At 36.7% G+C, this 14,352-nt stretch overlaps 1 protein-coding gene across 1 annotated transcript in view; it reads left to right on the forward strand.

Annotated features, from left to right (window-relative positions):
- kansl1l (KAT8 regulatory NSL complex subunit 1-like) overlaps positions 1 to 14,352 on the forward strand; it is a 43,497-nt gene that overhangs the window by 26,514 nt on the left and 2,631 nt on the right. Inside the window, exons 7-14 of the mRNA XM_059343046.1 lie at positions 723 to 879; positions 2,524 to 2,655; positions 7,978 to 8,124; positions 10,267 to 10,364; positions 10,596 to 10,708; positions 10,839 to 10,905; positions 11,011 to 11,121; positions 12,316 to 12,432. Of these exons, the coding sequence (XP_059199029.1) occupies positions 723 to 879; positions 2,524 to 2,655; positions 7,978 to 8,124; positions 10,267 to 10,364; positions 10,596 to 10,708; positions 10,839 to 10,905; positions 11,011 to 11,121; positions 12,316 to 12,432 (942 nt within the window). The remainder of the gene's footprint in view (positions 1 to 722; positions 880 to 2,523; positions 2,656 to 7,977; positions 8,125 to 10,266; positions 10,365 to 10,595; positions 10,709 to 10,838; positions 10,906 to 11,010; positions 11,122 to 12,315; positions 12,433 to 14,352) is intronic.

Consider the following 14,352-nt stretch of genomic DNA (forward strand, 5'->3'; position numbering starts at 1 on the left):
GCTACGACAGCCTTTACAAATGTTGCGTGTTGTTGTGGCGTTGAGTACTACGTCACATCCTGCTTAGCGTTCTATCCAATCAGCAACCAGGCTGTTTTCAGGGGAGAAAAACGGCCCCGCCCCCTGGTGGTTGGTGGACTACTGGTGTAGAAAGTGTTGATTAGATATGCAGGAGAGACACATTTTAAAGAGGAAATATCGCCGACGATCAGGTTAATTTAATCGTGGCAGCCAAAATCGTGATCACAATTAAAATTAGATTAATTGTGCAGCTTTAATGCGATACACTCAGATAGGACTTTGAATCTGTGGTGCCTGTGATAGAAACATAAGGTGTTAGCCTAATGTTCTATCCTTAACTAGCTCTTTAGCTCAAATACAAACATATAAACCAAGAAAAAAGGTTCACTTCTAATGTACAAATCCAAAATGAAAAGTTAACATACCAGAGTTTACTGTGGAGTTCTAACATCTTTTTAAACATTACTATTTTTACCTCAGAGCCCAGAGCCGTTGAAGGTATTATAATAAGAAGCCATTGTTAGTGCCGGATGGCAAAGAAAGCCTTTTAACAACTTAATTACTTCAATCAGCTCCCTTTAACCGTTATGACTCACAAAGAGAAAGCCAAGTGAATGCTGCAGTTAAATAAAGTCTGTGTTCTGACTTACACACTTCTTAAATTGTTCTTCTTTTCTCTCTCTATTGCTTTCTCTTTGAAGGGGAAGTCCTCGTCTACCGTCTCCTCTTCTCTCTCCTCATCTTCCTGTTCATGTGGTTCATCTTATGATCCTGTGGTCCTGTGCTCTGATCAGGACTGCAGCTTCAGGAGGACCCGGTCCAGCTCCACACCTCACCCTGCGTCCTCTCTTTCATTTGGTAGGAGACACATTAACATAGATACATGTAGAATCTTAAATATGTAGGAAAATGAGGAAACTTCAGCTACTAGGGTTGTCACGAAACTAAAATTTTCAACTCGATACCGATACTCAGGAAAATATTCGATACTCGATACCATTTTCGATACTACAAGGATAAAAACAAAGACCCCAAAATTTAACAGAAATATTTTTATTAACAAGAAAAATGCAACATGTAAAAATGAACAGAACCACAGGTTAAATATTTATAATAAAAAACAGTTGTGCAAAAAGAAACTGCTACTATGATAACTAGCTTCAGGTCTGAGGTAGTGCAAAAAATAAATAAATACAATAAACAATAGCAATTAGAACAATATTTTGAGGTTGTATGCTGTGCACAATATTAGGAAAGCTTGATAAAAAAAATAAAAAACTTAAGTGTTTATTCCTTAGCTAGTTATCGATACTTTTGAAAATGAGTATCGTATCTGGATACAACGTTTTAGTATCGATACTTTTTTGAGTATCGATACTTTTGACAACCCTATCAGCTACTATAGTGTCCTACAGAGTCTAACTGCAGTAACTAGTAAAACTGAGAAAAACTGCATTAAAGTATTTTTAACTGTCATTTTTAACTGGCCAGCCAAATGGGTTATATGTAGATAAGTGATATGACACTTATTTCTATAATGATGTCATTTTTATGCTCAAAAATCATGAAGATTTATTTGACCTTTGACTCCAAAAATGTAGTTTCTGCACTCTAGTTTTGCTGTAAAAGGTTCTAATAGTAATGCACAAACAGAGAGCAGTAATTATAATGTTGTTGTCTTCTTTCAGCTTTTATATTTTGTTTTCAGTGAATAAACATTTTCAAATTTATTTTGTTATCAGTGTTCAAAGATGTGTGTAATTTAGCCCAAATATTATAAAGTAATGTTGTATTTTAGTCTTAATATCATTTTATCTCACTTTTTACTTGATCACTATGTAGATAATAATTCCCCTATCAAATTAACTTGTAATTTCTATTATTTTTGTCTTCACTATTTAACTCAATGAAGAAATACAAGGCTGCAATGTATCCCAGTCAAAGCTTTGGTTTTATGTTTAAATTAATATATATATATCCAAATAAGACTGTGGTAAGTGAACTTACTGCGCTCTGCTTTGGTTTTGAGTTGGATTTTGTAGTTACTGCAATTTTTATATCATTATTTCTCTGAAATAAAGCAAAATTGAAATCTAAAACTTTGTTACAAGTTAAAACAGACATCAAGGAGTTCACTTTATTTTTAGCTCAATTTTGACCAAAAAATATAGTTACTGCAGTTAGACTTTGTAGGGTAGTAAACAATTTCTCTGTTTTGATCTCAGACAAAAACACAGCAAATCGAACAGCAGATTGTGTCATTAATAAGTCAATTTCTTTGATCGACTGGCAGCCCTAGTTGTGTTCATCAAGATATCTTTATATGTGTGCTAGCATAGAAAACAATGGCTGTGGGGGCTCTGATGTGCGTCACACTGCCGGTGTGTGTCCTCCTTGATTGCATGCTTGCTTTTAGTGATGTGTTGAGTAATTGTTCATAAAAATGTTCCATTTCTGAAACTGTTGTGACAGCATCCTTATAATTGTGTCATCTTCTTCCAGACACTCGTCTGTCTCACCACATAAAGAGGCTCCTGGCCCGAGAACAATGGTCCCAAAGGCCTCTGGTTGTTAACGTCCAGCCAGCCAGTCAACAACACTACAACACACACAGCTCCACACCACTACACAACAGTAAGACCTTTACCACTTCTGATTACACACCCTTTGTTACCGTGTCTCTTAAGTTCTGCTTAGTATAATCTCTACATGTACACTACATAGACTGTATATAAATAATGGGATCTGATCACTGACTACAGCCTCTCTACACCTCAACCTGACTGATTCATGTTAGCATTAGCTGGAGCATTAACTGGGATGTTAGTTTTGATAAAAAACCAAAAACTAAATGTTTGTTACTGACCTCAGAAAACTGAGCAGCGACTCCTTGGAGTGTCTGTTAGTCCAACCAAACGCTGAACAAGACATTTAATGAAAAAACGTTCAAATAAACTGTCATTAAGTGAAAATACAATGAAAGGCTCAAAGTAATGCTTAGTGGTCCTTTAAGTCGTTCTTTTGGTCCTTTAAGTGGTTCTTTGGGTACTTTTAGGTGGTTCTTTTGGTCCTTTAGGTGGTTCTTTTGGTCCTTTAGGTGGTTCTTTTGGTCCTTTAGGTGGTTCTTTTGGTCCTTTAAGTGGTTCTTTTGGTCCTTAAAGTGGTTCATTTGGTCCTTTCAGTGGTTCTTTTGGTCCTTTAGGTGGTTCTTTTGGTCCTTTAAGTGGTTCTTTTGGTCCTTTAAGTGGTTCTTTTGGTCCTTTATGTGGTTCTTTTGGTCCTTTAAGTGGTTCTTTTGGTCCTTTAAGTGGTTCTTTTGGTCCTTTATGTGGTTATTTTGGTCCTTTTAAGTGGTTCTTTTGGTCCTTTAGGTGGTTCTTTTGGTCCTTTATGTGGTTCTTTTGGTCTTTTATGTGGTTCTTTTGGTCCTTTATGTGGTTCTTTTGGTCCTTTAAGTGGTTCTTTTGGTCCTTTATGTGGTTCTTTTGGTCTTTTATGTGGTTCTTTTGGTCCTTTATGTGGTTCTTTTGGTCTTTTATGTGGTTCTTTTGGTGCTTTATGTGGTTCTTTTGGTCCTTTATGTGATTCTTTTGGTCCTTTAGGTGGTTCTTTTGGTCCTTTTAGTGGTTCTTTTGGTCCTTTAAGTGGTTCTTTTGGCCCTTTTGGTGGTTCTTTTGGTCCTTTATGTGGTTCTTTTGGTCCTTTATGTGGTTCTTTTGGTCCTTTAGGTTGTTTTACGGTCTGTTAGGTGGTTCTACGGGTCCTTTAGGTGGTTCTTGTGTTTCTTAGTATTAACTGATGCTAGTACTAATACAGTGAAAGGGTCAAAGTTATGAGACGTAACTGCTAAACCTCCTTTTTTATATCTACATAACATTATATATAACTTTATTGACACGTTGCCGTGGATACGCATTGTTCTGCTTCTTTCCTGATGACGGCTCGCCTTGTTAGTGACCTGTCAATCAAAGGTAGCCCCGCCCCAAATCATACGATTCTTTATCTTCTATTTTCTTCTAAATGGGGCCATTATTTACACTATTAACATCAGATTGTCTTGAAGAATATTTTTTACTAGTGATTGAGACCATAGTGTTGTCCTAAAAAACATTTCTGAGGGAATAAATCAAGTGAGAAGTTTTCTCATTTTGCATTGAAATGAATGGAAAAAAAAATCCTTTTTCAGCCACACTTAGCGCCCCCTGCTGGAATTTATGGTAGAATGCAGCTTAAGGCACTTCCTGGTTTGCCTCCCTGCTCAGACCTGGAGGTTGCCACCTGGTACAGTACTTCACTTTGAAATGCTGAGTTTCAAACCTCTAAAGAACTTTTAGAACTTTTTAATTGCCACATTATAACACAATCACTGTCCTATATAACACCTTACAGAGCCTTTATGTTTAGCTGCTGCTGCTGTTAAAGACTGTATCTCATGTGTTGATAGTGGAGTGTTGATGAAGATGAGAGGAAGACAGAGCTGCTAGTTAAAAGACTGCACCTGCATTCTTCTTGTTATTCATCAACAGTCTGGCTTTTGATCCACTTCTCTTTGTTGTGTTGAAGTCTGTTTTTGAAGTCAATGGTAATTTAATGTTAATACAGAGTCAACACAACCTGCTGCAGCTTCACAGCCAAAACCTCTCCAAGGTGGCTTTTATTACAAACGCTGCAGCTACATTCATATGCATTATATTCAAATAAATACATTTTTTAATAGATTAAAATGCTTTTTAGTCTATAATCTCTCTTAACAATGCTTTATGATTATTTATAGTTATAATAAATGTAGAATGTATCTTGTTTAGTTCTCCCATTTGGTTTTAGTGACAGTAGGGGTGTAAATCATGAGTTTTATCACAACACGATGTTTTCGTTTGTCATTGGACAATAATATGATATTTGCTAATATCACAAAGTCTGCAGCAGTACAACTTCGATTCCATTCAATTCATAGACCTGCGATCGATATGAGACATAATCATATGCCCATTTAACACAACCTGTTAAATTTATATCAACTCACAAAAGCAACTGAAGTATGATTTTACTATTTTATTTTAGCGCTCTTCCAGATATTTAAATAAAAAACAATAAAAGAGACATTCTGTTCACTATAAAGTGCCGCATTGCATTTAAGTGCAAATGTTTTTTATGGGTTAACTTAAAGAGCCTGTGGTGATCGGAGAGATTTTCAAAATAAGAGCATACTACTGTGAAATATTCTATGTCACGGTATATCCTGACTATGAAAATGTAATGTGAGGTGTTTGCTGTCATTTAGCTCTCAAAGTGCACAAGATCGATGCATTTTACTGAAAAATGTACAAAATTTTGTAAAGTTACACCCCAAGGTGACAGAAAACTATATAACTAAATTAAATGGAGCTGTGTCTGTTAGTTATCTCCCTGCTGGCAGCATCATAAATCCTTCCTACTGTGTCAGATATCCCACTGGCTCTGTATGAGGCTTCCAGTTGAACAGTAGGAGGAATGAAATCATGTGGCATTAACCCAGTGTCAATACGTCTTTGTATATAAGTCTGAAGCTAATCGATGATCATTTATCTCTGGTTGCAGCTCTGGTTTCAGGGCTCTAAGCGGTCGTCGCTCCCAGTGGAGGTTGATATTCAAAATAATCAATTATTGGTTGATTTTAACCCTCTGGAGTCCATCTATTTATTGAAAATACAAATGTTTTATTTACAGTAATAACTTTATTTATATATGATATGTAGACAAGCTGGTTAAAGCCAGTTAAAGTTCAATCATAGGAGCTTTCACAGTGTGACATTTATGTTTCTAGAACATTTTTATAATGTGAATTTTCTTTCTACAATGAAAACTATTACTATTTTCAATTTACATGCAAATAGACTGTTATTTATTATTTTTTCTGCTGTTTTTGTGTGTATAAATGGTAAAAAAATAATAATAATAATAATAATGGTACTTTTCCATAGAAACCTGTGTCTTTTGTTTGTATTTTGGGTTCCTGGCAGCTTTATACTTTGTTAATTAAAATAAAATGAAAAATCTGACTGATAGCCAAGTTTGTGTGGAGAAAAAGGAGCCATGCATGTGATGTAAGGACAGACTGAAAGATGCTGAACAGAGACAGAAATTAATGCAGAGGAAGTTGACAAATTTGACACAAAATGACAAAAAAAGACACAAAATGACTTAAAAAAAGACACAAAATGACTAAAAAACACACAAAAAGACTAAAAAAAGACACAAAATGACTTAAAAAAAAGACACAAAATGACTAAAAAAGACACAAAAAGACTAAAAAAAGACACAAAATGACTAAAAAAAGACACAAAACAAACTTTGTCTTGTGTTTGTATTTTGGGTTCCTGGCAGCTTTATACTTTGTTAATTAAAATAAAATGAAAAATCTGACTGATAGCCAAGTTTGTGTGGAGAAAAAGGAGCCATGCATGTGATGTAAGGACAGACTGAAAGATGCTGAACAGAGACAGAAATGAATGCAGAGGAAGTTGACAAATTTGAATCAAAATCTCCTGGAGGTGAGGTGAAAAAATAGTCCAGTGGTGATGTAGTAGAAGTAGAGAGACAGATAGTAAATTGATGAAGACGTCTCTCAGCCACTCTGTCGACTTCGTGTCAGCTTGAATGATCTCAATCTCCTTCGTCAATAGCAGAGAGAAAAGATGATCCGTCAAGAAAATGTCCCCTTTAATAAAAGTCTGGTCCATGGCAGCGCAGCTCTTATCAGAGCTGATGACAGATAAAATAGATTGAGATTACATAAACAGTCAAAGCAAGCAGGAGATGGAAACATATGGACAAATGGAAAGGAGAATAAAGACTAGTGACGTAAACGCATTAATAGTTAACTATGGCAGCTGATTACAAGGTGTAAGAATAGAGAGATACAACACAATCAATGGACTTCATCATTGATCCATCATCATCAGTCCATTATTTCCTGTCTTTTGCTCCGTTTTCTCCTCATGAAATCTGTTCTGTTATAAACTGGCAGCAGTTTCCACTAGGGTTGTCACAATACTAAAATTTTCTACTTGATACCGATACTCGATACCATTTTCGATACTACAAGGATAAAAACAAAGACCCCAAAATTTAACAGAAATATTTGTATTAACAAGAAAAATGCAACATGTAAAAATGAACAGAACCACAGGTTAAATATTTATAATAATAAACAGAAACTGCAACTATGATAACAAGCTTCAGGTCTGAGGTAGTGCAAAAAATAAATAAATACAATAAACAATAATAATTACAACAATATTTTGAGGTTGTATGCTGTGGACAATATTAGGCAAGCTTGATAAAAAAATAACAATAACTTAACTTAAGTGTTTATTCCTTGGCTAGGTATCGATACTTTTGAAAATGAGTATCGTATCCGGATACAACGTTTTAGTATCGATACTTTTTTGAGTATCCATACTTTTGACAAGCCTAGTTTCCAGTCGTCTTTGGCCATAACAACACTAGAGATAAGTGTGTGTACATCTGTGTGTGCATTTATATCTTTTTTTTAGTCCTGGTAGTCAGTGTTTTAGTGAGCAAGGTAACAAAAAATGGTTTATTCAAGACCCTAAAAAAAGCATCAAAGTGTTTTTAGTCGAGTTGATATCCACATTCTGGCAGCTAGTAAAGCAAAAAGGAAGAGATTAAACATTTGGCTTCAACTTAAGTTATCTGCACCATGATTACTGTACATAAAGCTTCGGTGTGGAGTGAAGAAGGAACAGAAAACTGAGAAGCAGTCACCTGCCAAAATAATAGCTCTAATGGTTAAAGGATTAGCTTTTGTACACTTCAACCAAAGCGTAAAATCCCTGAGGAACTGAAGGGCAGAGTGGCATGAAAGGAAATTCCTCTGGTGTATTAACTCCGTTTTTTTCTGTGTCTGTGTGTGTGTGTGTGTGTGTGTGTGTGTGTGTGTTTGTGTCATTCTAGGTCAGAAATACAAGCGGCATGCCAGACATGATAAGAGCAGAGTTCTGGGTCTGTCCCCCATCAGGGTGGTGGGTTCTGCTCAGACTCAACACAGAAGAACCAGCCAGAGGAAACGGAAGAGAAGACGCGTCCACCGGCTGATAGAAGGTGTGTTTCCTCTCTACAGCAGCTTTACTAATACCAGACTATATCACTAATGAGATCTAGTCTGGAGACAACTATTCATCTTTCTGTAGAGGAGGTGTGGTTTATGATCCTCCAGAGCCGTTTATTCGGCGATACGAATGTCTATCGTAGCGTCTGTACGTAGCTCTTAGCCAATCAGATCAGTTATACCAGATGACGTAGTAGAGCGACAGAAATTCGAGCCACTTGGGGCCGAACACAACCTGGTATCGGCAACTCTTGATTGCATTCTCCTGCTCCAGATCCAGCTGTGCCGTGGAGATACCGAGTTGGGCTGCCTCCTTTATCTGCTCCTCCATCAAGGCGATCAATGGCGAGACGACCACAACGACCGGGGTCTGGCTAAACCCCGTTAGCTTAGCTGCTAACGGGGCTAGTTGGTAGATTAGGCTTTTGCCAAATCCTGTTTTTCAGCAAGGCTAAAACATCCTTTTTGGTGGTGATGAAGGAGAGTAAAGCCAAAGGTTGTTCTTCTTTAAAATAAACTTTGTCTCTAAGGCCCCGTTCACACGAGGACGGTCTGAACAGAAGACGCAAAAGTGGCGTCGCGTCTTCACTTTTTATTCCTCGTTTAGACGAGCGTTTTCAGGAGGAAATCTGCTGCATACGGTGACGCAAAAGTGTGTGAAATGTGATTGTATGCAGCCAGGCGACATCACTTAAAGCCATAAGAGCATCTTTGGGCATGCAGAAGTTTTCACGCCACACATTTCCATCAGCTACTCCTTCCACAAAGTTCTCCACCATCACTAGATCTCCCAGGTCTCGTTCACAGCCGTCTGGCTCCTCCCACCAATCGCTGCATCCAGAATGTGATGGAGGTAATTCCAGATCCTTCTCTGTTCACTAATACTATCTGTACATATCCTGGACATTTGGTGGAAAGACTCCTGTAAGTTTATTAGAGCTGCCAGAGCAGCTTGAAGGTCCCACCATGGAAATAATCCCACGTTTGTTTATTTCCTGTCCTGGAGCATGTATGTGACGTAAACACATACGTGACGTGAGCAGATCAGATCAGAGTTTTGTGTCTTGTCAGTGTAGACGACACGCTACGGAGGAGAGGATTACACTTTTACACTTTGGAGGGTGGTTTCAGATTTTTGCGTCTTTAAGCCCCCAAAACTACAAAACTACAAGCTCCCATCTGTCCAATAGTACGCGTCATCGTCTCTCCGTCTGTGATTGGATACCAAAAGCAGGATAAGAATCAGACATGGACACCATGCTGTCTTGCAGTTTGAAATGAAATCGAGCAACAAGGCAGCATGGGTCAACCAGGCTAGGTTTACAGGATATCAGTCTGTGATTACATGAGGGTCGGGAAACACAGACAATTTGGAAATTATACATTGTTTATATCAGTAGTTCTCAACCTTTTTGAGTCGCGACCCCCAATTTAACATGCATGTTGTCTGTGACCGCCACTCACTGAACACAATCTCACACGCACAGTTCAGATCAGACAAACAGATCAGACTCAGTTGATACGACGATTTTTGGACAAATAATGAAGCAGACAACAACTATAACATCTCTCTGTCTCTGGATTTGTCAGATAAGACACAAAAAGACCCCCAAAAAGGAGTCAAATTGACCACAAAATGACAAAAAAAAACACAAAATTACCAGAAAAGACACAAAATGAACAAAAAAAGCCACACAATTACAAAAAAAACCCTAAAAAATTTCCAAAAAATCCACAAAATTACCCAAAAAAGACACAAAATTACCAAAAAAAGACACAAAATTACCAAAAAAGACACAAAATTACCAAAAAAAGACACAAAATTACCAAAAAAGACACAAAATTACCAAAAAAAGACACAAAATTACCAAAAAAGACACAAAATTACCAAAAAAAAGACACAAAATTACAAAAAAAACCACAAAATTACCAAAAACACTTTAGCACAGTGGAGACAGAGCTGACTTGGGGTCGGGACCCCAAGGTTGAGAATAGCTGGTTTATATGAATGACCCTTGTTTGGATCTTCCATAAACATGTTGTTCATCATGAAGTTGTTGCAGCTGACCAGTAGCTCGCTGTGTGTGTGTGTGTGTGTGTGTGTGTGTGTGTGTGTGTGTGTGTGTTTTCCCCAGAAGAGGAAGATGTCCTGTCCCAGCTCTGTGATCCAGACACGTCAGATGAAGTGTTAGAGGAGAGCTGCACACAGGCTTCACACAAGCAAAGCTCACAGGTAACACACACACACACACACACACACACACACACACACACACACAGTTCATAGCCTCCTAACATAAAACACAACATGACCTAAATTAACCTTTGACCCTTAAACCGGGTCAAGATTAGAATTTAACTTAATTATGGTCAGTCTGTAACCTGTATCACTGTATCCTGGTGCCGTAGAGGCTCTTTGATTCTGAATCTTTACAGTAAACTGTCCTACGGTGTTTCCTTTCAGGGTTTTGTCCGTAAGCGCCAGGGAGAGAGTGTGTTCAACATTAACAACATTGTGATCCCCGTGTCTCTGACTAAAGTGGAGAAGCTGCAGTACAAAGACATCCTGACTCCCAGGTAGGACACAACACACAGGAGGCTTATAGCATTTAATCAAAATCAAACAAAATGAAGGTGAAAATGCCCCCCTAAAAGGTAAAAAGGTAAAAAATGTTTGTTAACTTAAAAAGTGTGTGTTTGGTTGCAGTTGGCGTGTTGTTGATGTCTCTGAGATGACCAGGAGGACAGAGGAGGAGGAGGACGAGGAGGGACAGGTAGAGTCTCATCGCTTTGGACTGACTTGGGAGGAAAATATCATCTTTATACCTCTTTATGTGTGTGTGTGTGTGTGTGTGCGTGTGTGTGTGTGTGTGTTCCAGGTGGAGGACCTCACTAACCAGGTCTTCTCCCAGAGACACGAGGACTTGGAGCGGAGAGAGAGATTGCGTTGGCCGTCGTGGGGGAAGAGAAAAGACTGCAGGCAGCAGAAAACAAACAGGTGAAACAAACTATGGATGGGCGATATATCCATATAAAGAGATATATTGATATAAAAGATATAAATGTGATATGGAATTAGACCATATCGCATATATCAATATAGTTCAATTTTTAACTGTGATGCTTGCTCCAGGCTTTTATTTAAGATATTTTTTATTTAAATGTGCACTTTGCGGAGCTTTAATAAAATAAAAAAAAGGTACTCCCGTTGTTATACAGCATTGGTCTCAAACTTGCGGCCCGCAGGCCAATTGTGGCCCTCGTGACGATATTTTGTGGCCCTCACCTTGATATGAAAGTTTAATGTGAGTTTTATATGAATGGCACTTTACCGTGTTGTGTGTGGAAGGTCCCTTTAATTACTTTTTTTTGGTAATTTTGTGTCTTTTTAATAATTGTGTCTTTTTTAAATAATTTTGTGTCTTTTTAAATATTTTTGTGTCTTTTTTAAATATTTTTTTCTTTTTTAATAATTTTGTGTCTTTTTTAAATAATTTTGTGCCTTTTTTTAAAATAATTTTGTGTCTTTTTTAAATAATTTTGTGTCTTTTTTAAAATAAGTTTGTGTCTTTTTTAGTAATTTTGTGTATTTTTTTGGTCATTTTGTGTCTTTTTTTAAAATAATTTTGTGTATTTTTTGGTAATTCTGTGTCTTTTTTTTGGTAATTTTGTGTCTTTTTTCAAATAATTTTGTGTCTTTTTTTGGTAATTTCGTTTCTTTTTTAAGTTATTTCGTTTTTTCTGTCATTTTGTGTCTTTTTCTGTCATTTTGTGTCATTTTGTGTCAACATAAATCTCAAAGACAACTTCAATCCACTCATTAATGGTGGGACGTTCTACTTTTAACCATTTCCGCAGTTTTTTGTCTTTGATGTTCCTTGTTTCACACAATATATTGCCCAAGTACATAGTTTCACATTTAAATGGAATATTTACATGAAATACATTTTCAATATGTTTGTGGATCTCTTCCCAGTAACGTCTTATTGCTTGGCAATCCCAAAAAAGTTTGTTCCATGTGATGTTTTATCAGGAGATGATAACGATGAGATCCATGTGACTGGTGGAGATAAATCCTAAACCAGAATCTAGACGTGTTCTCTTGGTTTCTTCCTCTCTGTCCATGTAAATCCAGCCTGTGTGAAAGGAGAACGTTGTGTCATATTTTGCTTGTTTCCCTCCACAGATCCTGTGTCAGCAGGTTGTCAGCCAGCGGAGGAGGCGTGAACTCCTCAGGAGAGGAGAGCTCCGTGGAGTCTCAGCTGGATGAGGAGCAGCAGAGCTCCGAGGATCTCTGGCTGGTGAGATCAAAGCTGAAAACTGAAAATCCACCAAACAAACTGTGAATCTCAGAAGATTCTGCTGCTCACGCTGACTCACACACTAACACAGCGTTCTGCTACATTATCAGCCCACATCACTGCCACATGGCAAACTGTTCTTCTTTCATCTCTTCAGCACTAAAATGTCTCTGAAAGGACATTTTCTGTTTCTTACCAAGATAAAAAACACTTTTTGTGTCTTTTTTGGTGTTTTTTTTGTCTTTTTGTGTCTTTTTGGGGGGTGATTTTTTTGTCTTTTGTGTCTTTTTTTTGGTCTTTTTTATTGTTCAATTGTTTTTATTGTTTATTGTCCTTTTCTATGTCTTTTTTTGGTCTTTCTGTGTCTTTTTTTTATTGTTTTTGTGATTTTACGTCTTTTTTTGTCCCTTTCATGTATTTTTTTTTCTTTTTATGCCTTTTTTGTCTTTTTGTGTCTTTTTTGTTTTGTTTTTTGTCTTTTTGTGTCTTTTTATGTCTTTCTTTTGTCTTTTTGTGTCTTTTTTGGGTGTTTTTTTTGTCTTTTTGTGTCTTATTTATGTCTTTCTTTTGTCTTTTTGTGCCTTTTTCTGATTTTACGTCTTCTGTGTCCTTTTTTATGTCTTTTTTGGTCTTTTTGTGCCTTTTTTTGTCTTTTTGTGTCATTTTTTGGTCATTTTTTGTCTTTTTGTGTCTTTTTTTTGGTGTTTTTTTTGTCTTTTGTGTCTTATTTATGTCTGTCTTTTGTCTTTTTGTGCCTTTTGTGACATCTTCTTTTGGTCACAAAATGACCAAAAAAGACAAAAAAATGTACAAAAGAGATAAATGAAAGCTGCCAGCAGTGATGAACTGGCCCGAGCAGAGTGACCTGATGATTATTTGGTTCTTACCAAGATAAAAAAAAAAAATTAGATTTAGAAGTGTTACATAATTTATCTTGTGTTAAGAGTTAATTTCTTATTTTAAGTGTTCAACATGCTTATTTCTCGATTTAATAATCTTAATTTAATAAATCTTGTCAAGGTAAATTATCTGTCCATGCAGCAAGATCATTTCCCTCAGATTTACTGTTTGATCTGGTTTTTAGACCCCTTTTTTTCAGTGTACAGACCCTGATTAAAGCACAATGTTTAAGCCTTCAAAGTCTAAATACAATAATAGGATATCATGATGTTGGATGTGCAATTAATGGGAATTTGAACATTATTTCACAATTTGCACATTCTGTATGTAGCCCATGTCTGAAGACTTAGTACATAAATGATTTTATGTTATATTCTCTCCTTGTGAGCATAGAAAGTTATAAATTTAGCACATTGTGAGCTCTAAAATATGCGGTTTTGTCAAATACAGGACATTTTCTGTACCAGCCAGTCAAAGACGTGCTGTGTTATTTGTGTTATTTGTGTTATTTGTACTTCAGAAGACGACAGAGAGACAGAAATGAGCTGCAGAGAATCAATAGTCTCTCTGAGTGGTATTGTGAGTTAAACAGCCTGGATTTATCCTGGAGAGCCTCCAGACTCTCGTCTCCTCTCGGCTCAGCTGATGATACTCTGATTGCAGAGCTCTTTACCACTTCTCTCTGATTGGAGAAGAAATGAGTTGCTACTAAAGCAGAATGTCCCAATCAGCCTCCACGCCACAAATACCCTCCACTTCATCAGCACTCCAGCACCAATACACTGAAAAAAGGTTTATCTAAAAACCAGATAAAACAGTAAATCTGAGGGAAATGATCTTGCTGCATGGACAGATAATTTACCTTGACAAGATTTATTAAATTAAGATTATTAAATCTAGAAACAAGCATGTTGAACGCTTAAAATAAGAAAGTAACTCTTAAAACAAGATAAATTATCTAACACTTCTAAATCTAGTTTTTCTAAAGTTCTAAATCGAAAGTTTTTTTTTATCTTGGTA

This window comes from Centropristis striata, chromosome 10 (genome assembly GCF_030273125.1).
Source record: "Centropristis striata isolate RG_2023a ecotype Rhode Island chromosome 10, C.striata_1.0, whole genome shotgun sequence".
Classification (NCBI taxonomy): Eukaryota; Metazoa; Chordata; class Actinopteri; order Perciformes; family Serranidae; genus Centropristis; species Centropristis striata.